This window comes from Vombatus ursinus, unplaced genomic scaffold (assembly GCF_900497805.2).
Source record: "Vombatus ursinus unplaced genomic scaffold, bare-nosed wombat genome assembly UNPS02014799.1, whole genome shotgun sequence".
NCBI classification, from domain to species: Eukaryota; Metazoa; Chordata; class Mammalia; order Diprotodontia; family Vombatidae; genus Vombatus; species Vombatus ursinus.
Window position 1 is genome coordinate 3,292,680 of NW_020954577.1, and position 20,192 is coordinate 3,312,871.

General features: G+C 43.5%; 1 protein-coding gene across 2 annotated transcripts in view; it reads right to left on the bottom strand.

The window, feature by feature from the left end:
- LOC114050641 (ectonucleoside triphosphate diphosphohydrolase 3-like) overlaps positions 1-20,192 on the bottom strand; it is a 33,226-nt gene continuing 13,034 nt past the window's right edge. For both annotated transcript variants that reach the window (XM_027872478.1, XM_027872477.1), the window contains 7 exons: positions 17,113-17,263; positions 12,398-12,557; positions 11,160-11,393; positions 6,688-6,960; positions 6,431-6,541; positions 4,689-4,823; positions 1-1,435 (listed from right to left, as the gene is read on the bottom strand). In XM_027872478.1, the coding sequence (XP_027728279.1) occupies positions 1,244-1,435; positions 4,689-4,823; positions 6,431-6,541; positions 6,688-6,960; positions 11,160-11,393; positions 12,398-12,557; positions 17,113-17,263 (1,256 nt within the window). In that variant the 3' untranslated portion in view covers positions 1-1,243. The remainder of the gene's footprint in view (positions 1,436-4,688; positions 4,824-6,430; positions 6,542-6,687; positions 6,961-11,159; positions 11,394-12,397; positions 12,558-17,112; positions 17,264-20,192) is intronic.

The following is a 20,192-nucleotide window of genomic DNA, read 5'->3' on the forward strand; positions in this document are numbered from 1 at the left end:
ACAACTATTAATTGGAAAACAGCCCAACGCAAAAGGCCAACTCCAGGAATGGTTGGGTATCCGATGATTCTATGCCACATTAACGTGTCAGGTGTAAAAACTACTGGAGGGAGAGATGGAATGGAGGAGGGGGTGTATTCCGATACTAGTGAGGAGACTGGAATCAGGGCATGGGGTATTCTAAGTGGGCAGAAGAGTGCTGCACAGGGTGATACCATTTCTACAACAGCTGGCTACTTACTGTACAACTCACTGCGAAGGCGTAAGCCTCTGTTTTATATGGCTAGGGCAGGGGTCATGGGCAGGCTTCCCCTTCAGAGTCCCACTGAAGCAGTGATAACTGAGGCGACAATAAGCAGAGTGACATCCTGGGGACCAGCAGAGCAGACGTCAGGCCCAAAGTTTTGCCAGGAAGCCCTCCCCGGTCATGGGGTATTCGATCAAAGGAAGGCGCCCATTGAGAGCTGGTAATTAGAAGGACATCAAAGGAGCAGCTTGACTGATCAGAGGTCTTACAGGTCCTAACGAACATTGCAAAGTGCCGTGTTTTCAACAAAGAACAATCCAATTTAGCAAGCATTTATTAAGTGCCTCCTACGTGCCAGGCGCGCTATGCTTTCTGAGAATACCGCTCTACCCCTGGTACACTCTTCCACAGTCCTGCCAGCAAGGATGCTGCTTTCTTTCAAATTCATTAGTCATAGAGTATGTTTCTTGGGGAGGCAAGATGGAAGATGATCCCTGGGGTATGGTTTCTACGCTCGTGTTTATTTTAAAGCTAGCGGCCCTTCATCCCAGGGGACTTCCGCGAGGTCTGACCGTGAATGTTCGCAGAATCATAGGATTGTCTGTTTGGAGCTCAAAGGGACCTTCAAGGTCATCTAGTCTAATCCTCATATTTTCAAGGTGAGGTAACTGAGACCAGATTGGGGAAGAGGACTTTCCCAAGGTCATACAGGTTCTAAGCCGTGGAACCAAGATCCATTGCCATCCAGGTTTTCTGACCGCCGTCCAACTCTGCTTGCTCCTCTTCTCAGTGGGTCGTTGGAGGAGTGGGTTGCCACCATCACTGCAGGCGGGTAGAAAAGGTCGCAGCTCAGAGCCCTCTGGGAGGGGACCCTCCTTGGACCCCGCTGCCTGCTTCGTTTTTCCATGCTGAGCTTTGCCTTGCCTGCTCTTGAATGCTTTCCTCCCTGGCTCACTCAGCATCGAAGCCAGGATCCATGACACGCTGGGAGCTCATCTACGGCTTGGACACCATGCACAGGTAGATGAGGAAAACCAGGCAGAGCAGGGCCACCCCGGCAAAGAAGACCATCATCCCCGTGAACACCGGCGGCTTCATGGGCAGCTGGGTGAGGGGGCTCTCGGCCGGAATCATGTTGGTGAGGTTCAGCATGTAGCCCAGAGACCAGGCAATGCTGCTATTCTCCACCTGTGGGGGGCAAAGGGGAGGGTTCACATGTAGGCGGTGGAGAGGTGGAGAGGCCAGAAGTGCAAATAATATGCCTGGGACATGACTGTGCTGTGTAGAGGCACAGAGATGGTTAGGAGAGATTTGAGTTCAAATCCTACCTCTGAAATCTCAAATATCTCAAATTTGATCATATTTATAAAGCACTTAGCACAGTGCCTGGCACAGACTAGGCACTTAATAAATACTTATTCTCTTCCTAGCAAGTCACTTCACCTTTCTAGGCCTTTTTATTCTCATTTTTAAATTGGTAATTAATAATAATAATAGCATCTGCTATACCCACCTCCCAGGATAGAGCTCTACCACCAAGCCTTCTCCCCAACCCCATTACTTTCTTTCATAGATTTAGAGCTGGAGGGGACCTTAGAGGCTGAATCCAAATCAAATCTAGCCTCAGACACTTATTAGTTGTGTGACCTTGGGCAAGTCATTTAACCTCTCTCTGCAGTGCTACTCTGGGATCCTGTGACATGCATGTACGTGTCACGCCAATCATTTGGGCACCACAGCTTATGGAGGAGCCAGTGCCCATGACGGGAGACATCATCTGTCCAAGCTGGGTTTGAAGGTGTAAATACTTTATAGAGAAAACTACAGGAAACTCAATGCGATTTCTACAGGGCTGGAGAATGGAAAAGATGGAGGGAGAAAGACTGGGGATAGTGCAGGGGTTGTGGAATAGAGAAAAGATTTGGCATTGGAGGACTGGATCCTGGATCTGACACTTGCTGTGTGACCTTCACCTCTCTGAGACTCAGTTTGCTTTTCTGGCAAATGGGGGTGTGTTGAACTAGATGGGCTTTGAGATTCCTTCCAGCTCTAGAACCTTTAATCTTTGTCATTACAGTGGCTAATCTTGGATTCTCTTCCTTACTACTCCTTCACCCTTCTTTCCCTTACTCCCCACTTCTCTTACTCCCCTAATGTCTGGCATAATTCAACAAACAGACTAGTTTATGGGCCTTTCTGAGATAGGAATGACTCTCTCTGCCTTTTTCTCTGAAAGAGAAAAGTGGGGAAAGGGAAGAGGAGAAGGAGGGAGAGAAAAGAGAATGAATGAAAAGGAGAGAGAAAGAGAAAAAGAAAGAGAAGTAAAGAAAGAGAAAGTGAGAGAAAGGAAAAAGAAATAGATGGAAGGACAAAGAGAAAAAAGAAAAAAGGAAGGAGAGAGAAAGAGAAAAAAGAAAGAGAAGTAAAGAAAATGAAAGAGAAAGGAAAGAAAGAAAGAAAGAAGAAAAAATGAAGGAAGGAGAAGAGAATGAATGAAAAGGAGAAAGAAAAAAGCAAAGAAAGAGAAAGAAAGAGGGAAGGAGAAAGAAAAAAGACGAAAGAAAGAAGGAAGTAGGGAGAGAAGAAAATGAATGAAAAGAGAGAAAGAAAGGGAGGGAAAAAAGAAATAAAGAGAAAGGAGAAAAGTAGGAGAAAGATAGAAAGGGAGAAAGAGAAAGAAGAAGGAAGGAAAGAAGGATGGAAGCAGAAAGAAATTCACCAACTTTAGATACAACATAAAATTAATAACACCCTGTATAGTCTCCTCAGATGAAATCTGTTTCTACAATTCCCTAACAAAATCCATTCTGCCTTTCTTCCAGTGCACTGCAATAGTTACCAGCCTGATCCCATGGAAGATGAAAATGCTTCTGTCGTCTTAAACTCTTACTGTTGTTGGCAGGGGATAAGATGCCAATTATGCAGGTCATTATTCTTATTAAGTCAATTCCACATCTATTTCTATCATCCAGAATGAGATCACCCATGCAAGCCAGATAGAAGTCATAACTACATAATTTTATTAGATTCTTTAGGAAAAGAAGGCAGCCAGGGAAGAGCCCTCTCATCCCCTCATCTGGGCTTCTCATATTCCTAAAACAGAAATCTCTTCTCCTAGGAAACATGGCGCTAACTGAAGAAATTGACAGGATGAAACCTGAGCCAAGATTGGAGCCTCCTAGCATGAATGGCCATCCACTCTTCCAGATCAGGCAGGAGCATTCCAGAACACAAGCGTCGATTCTTTAGCGAAAGTCTTTTTTTTTTTTTTAATGGTTTTGCTATTTTATTTATTAAAGGTACAAAAATCTTTTTGGCTCTCACTGAAAGAACCTACTTTTTTTTTGCCTTTTTTTTCCCAGACAACTGGGGTTAAGTGACTTGCCCAGGGTCACACAGCTAGTGTCGAGTGTTTGCTGTGAGGCCGGATTTGAACTCTGGTCCTCCTGACTTCAGGGCCGGTGCTCTATCCACTGCGTCACCTAGCTACCCCAGAACCTACTTTCAATAATGATTGAATAGGCTTCCTTTTTAGAAATTTTTAATTATACAATAAAACAAGCATCTTCATAACATAGTACAATAAAAAAGATGATTGTATATGAAACTGCAAATCTGCTATGCACAACTTGCTAATTCTTTCAAATATACAATAAAATTATCACGTAAATTTCTTTTTTTTCTTTATTCTCTCCACACCCTGCTGCCCGAGAGATGGCTACCATTAGACACAAATATCTATATCAATATGAATAGCTATATCTATTATGTATGTTGAAAGTCTCCTAAAAGGAGACTTCTCAGCCTTTTTCGGTAACTTCGTGACTGTTCATGGTCAGGAAGCTCTTGTTCAGAGCTAGCCTAAGTCCCTCATGCTATCATTTTAGCCTATGATAAAGAAGGCAGAAGAGCTGGTCACTATCCTCTTTAAAGGCAGGGGGGATGTGTAGAGGACAGTAGGCACACTGAATTGAGACTCAGAGGACCTGGGGTCGCATTCCAGCTTAACTACTGTGGCTAGTAGCCATGTGACCCTAAGGTCATTTCTCTCGGGGACTCCGTTTCCTTATATCTATGAAATGAAAGGGGGTGGTACTTCCAAAGGCTCTTCCAGCTCTAAATCTAATACCTACCTGTTCATGACTAACATTACTAAATTGCTCAAAGACTTAGTTCCTTAACTCCCTTACTAGTTTTAGGCAACAACCCCTAGTCCATTTGAAAGTGTGGTCAGGGACATACTCAACTCTGATTTCTTTACTTTCCTCTACAGTCCACAGGAGCGCCATGTCATAGTCTGATAGGTCTGACAAATGTTGAATTTCATGAAAGTAAAATCCACCAACATGCCAGTTTCTAAATGCCTTTCATGTTAATGCATTTACTTGGAGAGGGAAGAATAATAGGAGAGAAGAATCAGTAGCTTTTTTTTTTCACTTACTTCTTTTTTAAAATGTATGTTAGGCCAAGTCTGTCTTGTAAATTTATAGCCATTTATTAGCAGATGATAGATATAGTGAGCGGAGAAGCAGTAGGACCGGGCATATACCTCATCAAACTTGGGCACCAGACGCAGCTGGAAAATAGATTTAAAAAAAACACACAACATAAAAATGTGGCACAGGCATGCCACACACACATTTTCTGGATGCATGCATCCAGAACACGGGTGACTAAGGATAGAGATAGTAAAAGGCACCTAGATTTATCCCCAGGATAAAGGTGACAAAACACAGGTTTAAGCTATAAAACAGGCAGTTCTCCAAATAAGACATAAGAACGTTAGTAATCCCTTGAAAAAATATACACAAACACTAATAATCAAAGAGACGCAAACTGAAACAACTTTCCATCTAGTACTCATCAAAAATTAGCAAAAATAACAAAAAGCCAAGAACTCAATGCTGGAAAGGCTGTGGAAAAACAAACTCATTCATTATTGGTGGAATTGCAACATGTAGGAACTTTTTTGGAAAGCAATGTAGCAATACACAGTAAAAGCTCTAAAAATAATTACATCCTCAGATCCTATAATGCTGTTGTTGGGAAAACACTTTGAAAGTATTATCAAAACCACCACCAGCAAAAACCTGAAAGTTCAGCGATTTTCTGACTTCCTCACTGGAGGTCTTCAAGCATGGGATAGATGACTATTTGGTTGGGTAAGCTGGAGGATGGATTCTTGCTTAGTTCTGGGTTGGATAAGAAGGTCTGTAACATCCCTTTCAACTCTGAGATTCTGTGCTCTGTGAGCAAAAAATTAGAAGCAACCTAAACGCCCTATAATGGGAGAGTAAATAAATTATACTATATTCGTGTAATATATAATGCAATTAAAATGGATGAGTATAAGAAAGACAAAGACACATGGAAGAACATTTATGAAATACTACAAAACAAACAAAAAAAAGAGCAACTTTGAAAGAACAATAGATGGGGCTAAGCCACCAACATGGAAACTTATAACATATCATATTAATCACTTGGTATACAAAGATGGCAGGAAAGTATATGGCTCTATCGAACACCAACAACAGAAAAGAACAATAGACACTCACTGTGACCATATAAGAGAAAAAGTACACAAGAAAGAATGGAAGAATCCTGATGGACACCTAGAGGGCCTGATTGAAAAGTTCTCACAGAGGCAGCTAGGTGGTGCAATGGTTAGAACACAGGTCTTGGAGTCAGGAGGACCTGAGTTCAAATCCACCTCGGACACATAACACTAGTTGTGTGACTCTGGGTGAGCCACTTAACCCCAATTGCCTTTAAAAAAAAAAAACACACAGACCAAAAAGAAAGAAAAGTTCTCAGAACAGTCTATATATCGAAATTCATTTATCTAAGTATAAATAATTGCAAAGCAAATTTAATTGGGCTTTCTGATATTTGATATTTGGTGATTTAGGCAATCACTAAAGAAATAATCACTGCATCCATACAAGCAGATCGCCACCTTTCAAACTCAAGGTGCGTCTGTCAACACGTATTGATTAGGCATCCGCTATCTGCAGGCACTGTGCCAAGCACTGGGGGTACAAAGAAAGATCAAAAGACCAAAACCAAAAACCAGTCCCCGCTCTCAAGGAGCTCACAGTCTACGGGGGAAGACAGCAGGCACACAATGATGTACAAACAAGATTCTTGCAAGGCCTTCCATACCTCAGAAGCCCCACTGACCTGACTCCAGCTCTGCAAACAGAAATCCCACGTGCTTGAGTTAAAGGCGTCCAAAGGAGAGCTCCCCGTGAGGTTCAAAGCGTTGGCGGTATAGTAGAATCCAGAAAAAGCCTGCAAATCCAGCCACACAAAAGCAACATTACTGGACAAAAAAAGAGGGGGAAGGAGTAGACGGAGCATCGGTGGGGGCAGGACAAAGGGTTGACAAATACATATTTTTTTTAAAACATTAAATCTTCTGTGGGTTTCGATCTTACCACAAACGTCCCTTTAACCTTTGGCTGATAGACCCCATCAAACGAACAGTCTTCCCGGTCGTGACAAACTTGAAAGTCGAACAGGGAATAGACCTTTTCTCTGCACAAAGTGGGGTCCCCAGTCCCTTCCAGGGCAATTTTGTATCCTGGGTCGTAGCTGGCTGGCCTTAACTCTTCTGTACACAGACTTCCAAATATGTGTTCCATTGTTAAAGTGGTTACATAATCCCGAGGATAGCAGGGGTTGACCAGCTTGCCTTTGTGTGTTGAATTCTATAGATTGAAATGATGAGGTATAAGTCATAATTCTCTGATTAAAAATTATATTCTGGAAATGGTATAAAATTCTCCCAAACACTGTACCTACATTACCCTAAAGCAATCCTCAGGTCGCTGTAAAATAATAATAATAGCAACAACAACAATAACTCCATGTACATAGCGCTTTAATGTTTGCAAAGCAATTTACAAATATTATCTCATTTGATCCTCACTAGTGAGGTAAGGGCTATATTATCCTCATTTTACAGATGAAAACACTGAGGCTGAGAGGGTAAGTGATTTGCCCAGAGTCACACAGCTAGTAATTATCTTGAGTCAAGATTTAAACACTGACTCCAAGTCCAGAGTTCTATCCACTGTGAGCCTCAGCTACCTCGAAACACAAGTATTCACCAAGATGATTTTATTATTTGTTTATTTTTGTTTGTTTGTTTGTTTTTGGCTAGGCAATGGGGTTAAGTGACTTGCCCAGGGTCACACAGCTAGTAGGTGTTATGTGTCTGAGGTCAGGTTTGAACTCAGGACCTCCTGACTCCAGGACTGAAGATGATTTTATTATTTAATAAATGTAGAGGAAACCATAGTGTAGTAAATAGAAGGCTGGTTTTAGAGTCAGAAAGACCTGAATTTACATCCTGACTCTGCTACATACTGTCACATCACTTAACCTCTTAGTCCTCAGGCCACTCTGGAAAGACTAAAGTTAGGAATTGCTAATCTGCACAAGTGAATGGCCTTTTGTTGTGTCTGACTCTTTGGGACTCCATTTGGGGTTTTCTTGGCAAAGATGCTGGAGTGGTTTGCCGTTTCCTTCTCCATCTCATCCTCTAGATGAGGAAACTCAGGCAAACAGGATTAAGTAACTTGCCCAGGGTCACATAGTAAGTGTCTGAGTCCAGATTTGAACTCAGGTCTTCTAGACTCCATGCCCAGTGCTCTATCCACTGTACCACCTAGCTACACCAAAGGGCTTTCTATCCCTGCACTACTAAAATCACAGGTTTGCACCAAAAAATAAATATAAATTAAATGATGTGATTGTACATGTAGCCTATTAGAGACCAGTTCTCATTCTAGGTAACTCTTAAAGTATAGTGGTGTTCCACCAAGAGAGTTTTCATGTGGTCTAGTTGAGGAGTGGAAGGATGGGCCATTTGGTATTTTCCACAGTTTAATTACAATGACCAAGTTTTGTCCCAGAGAAGAATTGAGAAAATGAACCTTTTTCCTTTCATTACAGAAGTGGGGGACTGTGGGTTTGGAATACAGCATACACTATTAGACATGGTTGATATGTTGGTTGGTGTTGCTCAAATGCTTCTCTCTCTCTTTTTCTTTCTTTCTTTCTTTCTTTCTTTCTTTCTTTCTTTCTTTCTTTCCCACTGTTCCAAGGAATGGCTTGCCAGGGGCAGGGAGAAGGGAGGGATATACAGAGTATTTTAAAAGGTATTAAAGCTTCAAACTGCACCAAGTATCAGAAGCACTACAGCTCAGAATAAGCTGAGGCTGGCAAGGAAAGCTAAGAACAGCAGTTTTAAAGCTTTACTGCTGAAAAGAGGGAGATCAAAGAAAGCAGAGGTTCCATCCAAGTTGGATGAGCCAAAGATAAGAAATGACAGAAAGGAAAGGTGGAAGCCTCAACTTTGCTCTCATTTTCTTTGTCAAGAAGATTGATCTCTGGACCAGAAAGGGCAGACTGAAAATGGCTAATAGGAGGTAGAACCCAACAGCCTAAGTGAGGAAATAATGAGGATATATCACTGTCCTAGGTGAGTTGAAGTGCCCAGGAACCACACCTCACTGACTGACCTGACATAGAGGATGGGTGAGTCTTAGTGAGCTTCCAAAGATCATGGAGAATGGGAGAGGCGCCACAGGACTGGAAAGAGGCAAAGATCCTGATTTTCAAAGAGGGAAAGAGAGTGGAATCTATAAATTATAAGCCTGTGAGTTTGACTTTGATTCCTAGCAGAACTGTAGAACAGATCATTAAAGGGATGAGTCATAGGAATCTAGAAATGAAAGTGATCACAAAAAGTCAGCCTGGCTTCCTAAGAATAGGTCATGCCAGACTGACCTCATTTCTTTTTCTGACAAGGTAGCCAGACTAATTGGACGGGGAATGTGGTAGCAATATACCTGGATCTTAGCTAAGTGTTTGACAAAAACTCTCATGCAATCCTTTCAGACATGATAGAGAGCTAGGGGCTAGAGACAATTGGATGACGATCTGATTGATTAACTGGACAAAAAGAGTAGTCATTGATGACTCAATGTCAACTTGGAAGGAAGCCTCTAATGGAGTGCCACAGGGTCTGTATTTGACCCTATATGCTTTCACATTTTTTAGATACATTCACTCAAAGTATAGACAAGAGGCTTATCAAGTCAGAGATGATACAAAGTTGTGAGGAACAGTCAACACGAGATGACAGTTGGGGTCCAAAAAGATCTCAGTGTGCAAGAACACTGAATTCAATGACTTAGTAGGAATCAATATAAAATTCTGCACCGTGTTGACTTCCCTCCTAGCTCAACTCTCTCTCTCTCTCTCTGTGTCTCTCTCTCTCTTTCTCTCTCTCCTTCTATCTCTCTCTCTTCTATCTCTCTCTCTCCTCTCTTTCTCTTTCTGTTTCTCTTTTTCGTTCTGTTTCTCTTTATTTCTCTTTCTGTTTCTCTCCATCTTTCTCTTTCTTTCTCTCTGTTTCTGTTTCTCTTTCTTTCTCTTTCTCTCTCCCCCTCTCTTCCTCCCTCCCCAGCCACCTTCCCATTCTGGAGAAACCTTTGCCCTGAGGCGCCAATCTCATGATTGGTGACCCTCTTATTGGGACCACCATTTCTAGAGGGGCTCCAGCATGTTTACATCACTCCCAACCTGACTCAAGTTATGCTTCATGAGTATTTTCCCCCTATTAGATTGTAAGCTCCTTGAGTACACAGACTGTCTTGTTTGCTTGTATTGGAATCCCCAGCACTTAGCACAGTGACTGGAAAGCCTGTCATATAATACATACTTAATAAATGCTCTATTATCTATCTATCTATTTATCCTCTATCTGTCTGTCTGTCTGTCTGTCTATAGTTGATTCAGATAATCAGCTTCACAAGTACAAGAATGGGGAAGATGTGGCTAACTTTTCATCTGAAAAAAAATCTGGGATGTTAATAGATGTCAAGATCAATATGCATCAACAGTTCACTAAGCCAGCACAAAAATGCTAATGTGACATTAGGCTGTATTGAGAGGCAGCATATCGAGGACTAGAGGGGCAAGGGGCCCCCAGCACTCTGCCCTGGCCAAGCGACATCTGGAGCATTGTGCTTAGTTCTGGGCTCCACATTTTAGGGAGGATAGTGACAGGCGGCAGACCAGCCAGAAGAGGGCAACCAGGAGGACAAAAAGCCTCCGTTTTGCCAGACAAGAACTGGATGAAGGAACGGGGGCTCTTTAGTTTGGGGAAGAGAAGCCTTAGAGGTGAAGGGTTGTCAAGTGGAAGAGAGATTAGATGACTCCAGGTCAGAACCAGCAGTAATGGCTAGAAATGGAAGATGAGCAGATTTCAGCTTTATGTGGCATGCTCTGGTCCATGGGGCGATGAGGGGCTGGTCCCAACTGAAGAGCAACAACCAAAAAACTCCTTCACTGTTGGATCTGCCCAACACAGGAGGAAGCAGTGGGCTTCCCCTCCCCGTACCGCAGGCTCTCAGGCAAAGGCTGGATGTACGGTACTGGCGGGATGGTATAGAAGGGAGTTCTGTACAGGTTCTGGTGCATGTAGAGGGATGCTATGGTCCTGTCCAGCTGTGGGATTCAGTGATTCCACACATACGCACTACTGGTCATTCAAATGATATTTATCAAGCCCTACTGTGTCAGGTAGAAACCCTCTCCCTGGAGGTCAATTAGTTTCTTAGCCAATACTGGTCAGGTTGTATGACTCCCCTAGGGTCACACAGCTAATAGGTGTCTGAGTCAAGATTAGAACCCAGACCTCCCTGACCTGAGTTGGCCCTCTGTTCATTTTACCACAGCCCCCTCTCACCTGATCATTATTTAAACCCAAGAGATGTGGGGTTTGTGTCTATGGTTTTATATATCAAGGCTTCATTTGTGACTAAACACAAATACATGAGGAAATCTTGGATACCGTCATGCCACCCCCCAAGGCCCCAACCACAGCTGTATTTACCTGGAAGAGCCTTGCAAGAAAGCGCTTCTCAGCTTCGTCTCGGCCATAGCATTGGAAGCTGTGGGTGTAGAGAGTGTAGGTGTAGCCGTAGAGGGACACCTGCACAGTGCTGTTGGCGCTGTGTCCAGCCTCCTCTTCGGGGACGAATGATATCTGGGCAGAGGCCCCGCCGAGGTCCAATGCCCCTGTAGTCTCCCCCCCATGAGGGGGGCTCCTCGTGTTCCATACATTCTTCTACATCATAAGAAAAGAAAAGGAAATATTTAACGCTGGTTTGTCTGAGGCTCTCCCAGTGAGCTCCTACACACAACACTCTGTGCCCCGGGGAAGCAGCCGGGTGCCAGACTCTACATCAGGAAACGTGTCTTTGGGGAAGGATTTTTCTTGGCACAGAGCAGGCATGTAACCATTATAGATATTCAGAGGAATAAGGTAGTGGGGAAGCCCAGTTTTAGAAGACTCTAATCTTAGGGTTCAAAGGGACCTCAGGGATCACCTAGTGACAGAACTATAGATTAGAGGTGGCAAAGACCTCAGAGGTCATCTAGTGCAACCCTCCCAATTTACAGGGGAGGAAACTGAGGCCCAGGGAGGTGCAGTATCTTGCCCAAGGGCCCATACTAAGTGTCAGAAGCAGGATTTGAACTCAGTTCTCCCACATCCTAGGGATCTTGCCACTACCCATTGCTACCTCCATATGGAGCCTCAGTGGAGGCCCCTAGTAAGTTTAAATTGTACGTGTCCAGTAAGGAGTCGGGACAAAACCAAGCATACAGTTTCATTCTTAATCCTTTTTAGGATAAGGGTAGGGAAGCTGAGAGTTGCTTTTTCACATTCCTAGCACTTAAAGCTGGGCTCTTTTTCTATAAGTTGGCAAAAAAGTGTCTCTCCATCCCACACCCAGCCCCAGTTTGGTTTTATGTTAGCAACAAATTATCTCCTCCACTGTAAGCCTATGTGATTGTCTTTTCAATGCAATCCAGCAAGCATTTACTAAACATCTGCTGCATGCAAAGAACCATGCTAGGCATGGAGGATACAAGAGAAAAATGAAGGCTGTCCTTCAGGAGTGTCTTTCCTGAGCAGTCACCTGAAGGACATTTTCCTGACTCCATATGCAAAGGGAATTCTACACAATGACTATGCCAGGTCAGCATGCATGGGTCCAGACTCAAGCTTGCCACCCCAGGGGACAGTAAATAGCAAGATGAAGAAACCACGCGGTTGTTTGCACACACCTCCAAGAAATTGCCCATTAAATAGTTGGCTGTAATCCATCCATACACCCCTTCCTCTTGCCCAGAAATGATTTCAGCACCCCTAAAATCAAAGGGCTGAGATTCGAAGTAGGTCTGAATGCTTGCAAGGACTTCTCGAGCTGCGGATTCGTTTTGCAACCTATGCAATGCACAGAACACAAAGAGCTGAGCAAGGGGAAAGACGGATTGTCCTCTTGGCTTCACTCCAGAGAACGCGACTGTCGCCCCTCATTGCCGCCGCCTCTGGGGAAAGATTCCTGCAGGAGCAGCTGTGGCATAGCACAGAAGTACCCCATGCAAGCCGAAGCCGCCCCGGGTAGCCCCCGAAGCGCCAGGATGGGGGAGGCGGCCACTGTGGGGTTGGGGAAAAGGGGTGGGGGGGGGGTCCTTGTTCTAGACCTGGGACTTCATCTGTTTGGAGGCTTCTCAGGGTGGTGATCCCCTCTACCAATGCAGATCTGTAACTTAGAGCCTTAGGGAGCTTCGTAGGGCACTGAGCCACGTGCCCAGGGTCACACAGCAAGATACTCCAGAGGCAGGTAAAAATAATTCCCTTTGCTACTGCATCCACCTGCACCCTCCCACCGCACAGCAAATCAGCCGATCAGATGGGAAGGTTTAGGAAGGGAAATAATAATAAGAATAATAACAGCTAAAATGTATATAGCACTTTAAGGGTCATATGATGATTATATATAGATAGGGATGTGTGCATATGGATATATATAGATGTGTGTCTGTATGTATATGTAGGCATGTGTATACATAAATGTGTGGATATAGAGATATGTGTACTTATGTCTGTATGTGCACGTATAGATATAGATAGGTATTTGTGTATAAAGATGTATATGTATATGTAGATATATGTATGTGTAGAAATGTGTGCTCGCATCATAGATACGTATATTATAAACACAGATATGCATGTGAATATGTAGGTATAGGTGGATATAGGTGTATACAATGTATACATGTGTATGTGTGTATACAATGTGTGCATGTATGTGTATATATGTAATCTCGCTTGATTCTCACAATAATCTTGTGAGGCAGATGCTATGATTATCCCCATTTTACAGAAAAGGAAACTGAGGTTGAGAAGGGCAGAATGTCTAAGAGTCTGAAGCAAAATTTGAACTCGGGTCTTCCTGACTCCAGTCCAGGACTCTATCCAGAGAAAGCCTTGCCGCCTATAAAAGAACTGGGGAGGCAGGGACTCCAGGGTGCAGCCATGGCCTCAAAGCCTTTCCATTCAGGGGTAAAGCCTTTTGCCTGCCTGTGTGGGGGCAGGTAAACGGAAGGGGGCTCTTTTCTCTGTTCTTCCTGTTGCATCCTCTGGGGGGGGCAGCATCCTCCTTGTTAACAAAGAAGTCCTTTTAGCATCTGGGGTCACAGACAGATCTAGAAGGGACCTACTCCGAGCCCCTAATTTTACAGATTCGGAAACTGAGGCCTGGAGAGGTATATTCACAGGTTGATCTAGATTTAGAGCAGGAAGGGAGATCAGAGGTCGTCTAGCCCCACCCCCTCATCTTACAGAAGAGGAAACTGAGGTCCACAGAGTTTAAGTGCCTTGTCAGTATTTGAACCCAGCTCCTCTGACTCAAAGGCACCCATTACCCTTTCCACCAGGCCAAAGGCAGTGCCATTGTACTGGCATTGTCAAACCCTATTATTTCTGCCTTCATAACATCTCTGGAAAGCGCCCCCTTCTCTCCCCACCACTGCAATCCCCACACCACCACCCAACTTGCCCCTGCAGGCCTGAGCATTGCAGTAGCTGCTGATACTTCCAGTCCCTCCCCACTCCAGTCCATCCTCCACTCAGCTGCTAAAGTGATTTTCTCAAGTGCCCGTCTGATCAGTCACCCCCTCCCTTATGGTCCCCTTTGATTTGGTCCTGCTTCCTACCCTGGGTCAATGCTTGCTGACTGAATGGGTGAGGCGGAGGAGGAAAGGCCATTCTGCTAGGGGCATGCTGGCTTTCCTCTGAGAATGTCCTGCTACCACCAATTTTAAAAACACCCAAATCACTATCTTCCCAGTTCCCATCATAACCAAACATCCAGTTTCATCTTATTTTCTGCCTGTGATTTTGCTGGGACCCCCTCATTAAAGCATTTTATAATTATTTCCTCTTCCCCTTAGAAACAAATTAAATTCTGATGCCTCATAGGAAAAAAAATTGTTATAAAATAATTCATATTTAATTTTCTGAAGTGAGCCTTTTCCCAAATAGTAAACCCTCTTAGGTGTTTGCTTCTGTGAGTAACATCAACAGTTTCTTACTGGAGGGGAAAGGGGGGAAGCCAAGGGGATTTTTTGGAGCAATCATAGGGTAGGGCTAGAGAGTGGACAGGTGACGTCATTAATCGAGGAAGCTCTGGGACAGGGAAAGGTGTTATTACTCTGGGCATGTCAGCATCTTCTCTGGAACTCACAGGCTTAGAGATTTCTCTAGACCAGTGGTGACAAACTGAAGTAAAAATGAGGGCTTCATGTTGACTCAGAAAACCACACACTAACATTATCTATGTTGTACTGCATTTTATTTAATCTGTTGTAAACATTTCCCATTTATATGCTAATCTGGTTTGACACCTCTGCCTGGAGACAAATGACTTGGCTAGGGTCACACAGCCAGTGTGTGTATCAGGCCTGGAACTTGAACCCAGGTCTTCTTGGCTTCAAGAACAGATTCCTATCCACACTACCACAATGTCTCTTTGGAGCCATCATACTGGGGGAAATTATGGAGTAAAAAATGTCCATGTCGTTTGGGTTAAAGCAAATCCAGTCTGACATTGAATTGCATCTGGGGTTCCTCAAGCAAAGAGCTGAGACTTTGAATTCTCTCCCTACTCCAGCTGCTCATCTAAGGTAGCTGCAGAGAAACAAAGGCAGAAAACTGCAGGGAGGGATGCCTGATGAAGCTGGGAGAGTGACTCCCTCACTGGAAAGCCTAGATTTTCCGGAGAATCTAGAACGTGAGAGGGCATCAGAGAAGAATGAGCCTTTTTATCTTAGCACCGCAGACCTACACGCTCATAAATTCATGGATTTGGTGCCAGGGGAGACTTCAGAGACCACTAGTTCCGTTCCCCCATTTTGCAGGTGAAGAAACGTTGGCCCAGAGACGTTCGCGCCGTGTCCAAGGGACAGAATCTCATGGCTGATTTTGGATGTGACCCAAGGACTTGGGATTCCAGGTCTGATCCTCTTCCCGCTTTCCCGCCCCACTGAAGGAAGGAGTAGTTCTTGTTTCTGAAACCAAGGAACTTGAAGGGACATGGTCCCCACCCGCACTCCAGATCTTCAATTTCAAGGGAATTATACAGTAGAGAAATACTACAAAGGACAGTCAAAGACGGTGGGATTGGGCCACAAGTCATGTGTCCAAATATAGTTGACCCTAAAGAAATGATGTCTCTGCTTTAATTGAACCACCCAGTGTTTTAAATCTGTCCATCTGGTCCACGATAACTTCCAAAGGAGCTGGTAGATTTATTTGTTTTTTTGTTTGCTTTGGACTGGACCTGTGATTTCATTTGGGTAGAGTACCACACCAAGGAGGAAACTACTCTTACTAACACAGACTAACACCAGCTCTTCTTAGAGAATTGTCTAGAACACTGAATTAATAATAATAATAGTAGTCAACAGTTAAATAACACCTACTATGTACCAGGCACTGTGCTAAGAGCTTTACCAATACTATCACATTTGAGATTGTACTTCACTAAGAAATGAGGTGACTTGCCCACTGTCACACAGGCAGTCTGGGGCAGAGGAGTTTCACTGAATAGCCTCTTGGGTCCTTCCCTGCCCTCTGTCTATCAACCCATGACTTCCTCACTCTGAGGCCATCTCTCTACTCCACCATGTTGCCCCTCCTGATTTGGATGGAATGTGGTATAAACTAAGAAGTATGAACATATTACCTTCAGTTCAATTTGAGATTCAGTCTACCATCTTGAGAAAATGGCAGCCAATAAAAGATTTTGCATGGAAATAGATCCTGCAACTTGACAATTTTTCATTACGCTTGATAGATAAGAAGTAGTTAAAGAAATATGTAACTGAAATGAGTGAAGCCTTATTGTTCAAAGAACAACTAATTACAGAGAAAGCTAAATTGAAGACCATGTACTCCAAAGCCTACGTTTTTCTATGGAACCACAAGGAGATGCCATAAGCAAGATTTGTTGTTGTTGTCTTTTTCTTTTTTTCAATGCAATGATTATTTGCCTTCCATTAAATCGTCAAAGAAAGAGAATCATTTGGGAACCTCTAGTCCACAGAATCTCAAAATTAGAAGAACTGAGCAGGAATTCCTTCTATATTATCATTGATAAGAGGTGATCCAGCCTCTGGTGATGGAGAAACCCACTACCTCTTGAGGTGGGACATCCCCCTTTGGGATGGCTCTCCTTGTCAGAAAACTCTTCCTTACCTCACACTGAAATCTATTCCTTTATATCATCCACCCACTCACTGGTCCTCATTCTGCCATCTGGGCCAAGAAGAAAGACACCCCAAAGTCCCCAGCTCTTTAGAAATCTAGTTTTCTTTCAAATAATGGACTTCCTTTCTTCCGACTGGTGTCTAGAGACTGATCTATGATCTTGGTGAATTTTACCACTGAATGCTTCAGTATTTCTGTAAATCAGGTGGTATTTCCAAGAACCTACCTTAGCAGCCTCATTCCTGCTGTAGCTCCCAAATGAGCCAGTGTGCTTTTGTGTAGATCAGCTGGAATCTTCTCCTTTACTCTTTGCATGCAGTCCTCAAAAGTTTTGGGAACAGCTTGGGGGTTATTTCCATAACTGGAGATCCCAGAGCCTAGAAGGACAAGCATAGAACAATACTTGGCATCTAATGAGTGTTTAATAAATTCATTCAGCTCTCAGCTTTATCAGTTAGCAACAACAGATTGTCTCATTATTTATTTTTTAAAAAGTTTTAAGAATAGAATTCAGAGAGAAAAATAAGGGATACAATGTGGTATCCTGTGATAAAGGCTCTTGTGGGTAGGTCCCATGAGAGACTGAATTGCCCTGTCAGGCAACTCCCAAGAGCCCAAGAGAGGGAATAACATGGGAGCAAAGCCTGGTCTGAAATTAATTAAGGACTGATTTTAAAGTAAGAATCACTGATAACGCTTTAAGGTTTGCAAACTGCATTTTACACTACAACCCTGAAAGTTAGATACTGCTGGTATTATTATCCACATTTCACAGATGCTGGCAGAGAAGGGGCATGCCACCAGAATCAGAGGTAGGGCTTGAACTCAGGTCAACTTTCTAGGCTCAGCGGACGCTAGTCACCGTCCCGCCCTCAACAATCCACCAGACTGGCCTGTTCTCTGCTCCTCACACAGGACGCTCCAGTCTCCTGCCCTTTGCACTTGCTTTTTCCCAGGTCTGGAACACACTCCTTCTTAACCTCTGCCTCCCAGAGTCCTCTTCTTTCAAGACATAGCTCAGGCACCGCTGGTTCTATGAAGCCTTTCCTAAACCCCTCAGTTGCTACAGCCTTCCCTTCCATTTGATATTTACTTGTATTTATTCATTTTACTTTTGTTCTTTATATGTATTCATACAGAATATAATATATACAGAATATATAAATGTATTAATATAAATAGATATGTATGTATATATACATATGCATGTGTGTATTTGTGTGTATATATATTTTATATGGATTATATATGTATACAAACAAATACATATGTAAATGTGTGTAGATAGATAGATAGACAGATAGATAGATAAACAGACAGACAGTTAATCAGTCTCTGGTGTTTCCCCCATTAGAATGGAAGTTCCTTGTGAGTAGGAATCATTTCATTCATTGTACTTGTATTCCCATCACCTAGCACAGTGTGCTTGGTATGGAGTAGGGGCTTAATAAATATTTGTTGATTGATTAAATAGCCTTTAAAATTCTATGATTACGTGAAGCTCTGCTTTTTGTCTTTCTAACTCTTCCCTTTTTGTCTAATGATAGGAATAGAGAATCTTCCATAAGGGTATTGGTAGATTGATTTCTCACTAACTTATAGGGCAGCTCATTAATGGTGTGGCTCTGTGGATATCTGGGCTGTGTGGCATCCCATAAACAAGGGGAGTGGGAAAGGTGGACTGCCTTGTCCAGAGGACCATCTGGTTGTCTTGGTTCTGAGGTTGGGTTGGGAGGTTGAGAGGGGGCCCAGAGTTAGGGGGACATCTGGGACCAAGGATGAAATCAGTGTTAGAATATGGCTGCTACCACTCCAGAAAACAAAACAAACAGGTCTCAAAGATTCACTAAAGAGTGGAGGCACTGTGGTCTAGAGGGTAGAGCATTGGACTTGGAGTGACAAGGACCTGAGCTTGGCATGTGGTGTAAGATGCTGGTCTAAACCTCATTTCTGCCAGATTGCCTTTTCAGTTTTCCAAATAAGTCTTGTCAAATAGGGACTCCTTCCTCCAGTACTTTATGTCCTTGGGTTTATTGGACGCTGGATTATTGAATTCACTTGTTTTTTAGCCTATCTTTATATAGTCTATTTCCCTGATCTACTTTTCTACTTTTCAATCAGTTCCAAATAGTTTTGATGATGACTGCTTTAGAGTATACTTTGAGATTTCAGTCCCCTTTCATTAATGCCTTCCTTTTATTATTTCCTCTAGGATTCTAGACCTTTTGTTCCTGCCGGAAATTTTTGTTGTTATTTTGTTTAGCTGTAGAAAGTACTTGAATTCAAATCCCATCTTAGTTATTAGCTCTTTGGCTCTGGGCAAGTCACTTAAACTATCTCAGTTTCAGCTTCCTCATCTGTAAAATGGGTACAGTAGTTCTTGTAGCATTTATCTGACAGGATCGTTGTGAGAGTCCAATGGCAAAATGTATGTAAAGAATTTTGCAAGCCTTAACACCTTCAATATGGGTCCCTCTTTACTATTCTCGCCTGAGTCACTTGCTCGTGCAGATAGATGGATACCTGCCTGCTCGACATTCAGAGAAGCTCCCTGACACGTCTAATTGCCTTGGACTAATTTCAGACACCCAAAGGTGAGCCAACAAGGATGAAATCTGGGTCTCCTAAAAGGAAAGACTAATGTAGGAATGTTTCCTCCCACACGGCAGCTTATTCACAGGGCTACTTAACCACACACATATCATTTTCCCACTCAGAAAGTACACATCTCATTTTCAAAGGCTCCTAAAAGCACAAGTAATTGCAGAGGCCTCTCTTCCATGGTGCTCCTGAAAACTGCTGAGGGGGAACCACACCCTCCTGTCCCCTGTATTTTCACACTGCCCCTCTCCAAGAAGTTCAGAGAGCGTTAACTTCACGTGTCTACACCACACAGAGAAGCCATTACCTTACCCTTAGACAGGAGCAGGGACAGAGAACCTCTAGAATGATAAGAGTCATTGCACTGCAGACTTAGAAGGGACCTTGGAGAACGGACTAGCAGAGCTGGGAGGGACCTGAAAAGCAGTGTGGTGTAATGGTGTGCACACTGGACTCGGAGTCAGGAAGAACTGGGTTCAGATCCCCACCTCATACCTTCACTAGCTATGTGACCCTGGGCAAATAACCTCCCTCAGCCTCCCCCTTCATACAGACACAGGTAAAGTGACTTACTCAAGGTCACTCAGTTATCAGTGGAGCCCTCTCCAGGCCACCACCCTGCCTCTCTCTCTGTCTCTGTGTCTTTGTCTCCATCTCTGTCTGTCTGTCTGTCTCTCTTTCTCTCTCCTCCTGTTTATCACTGAA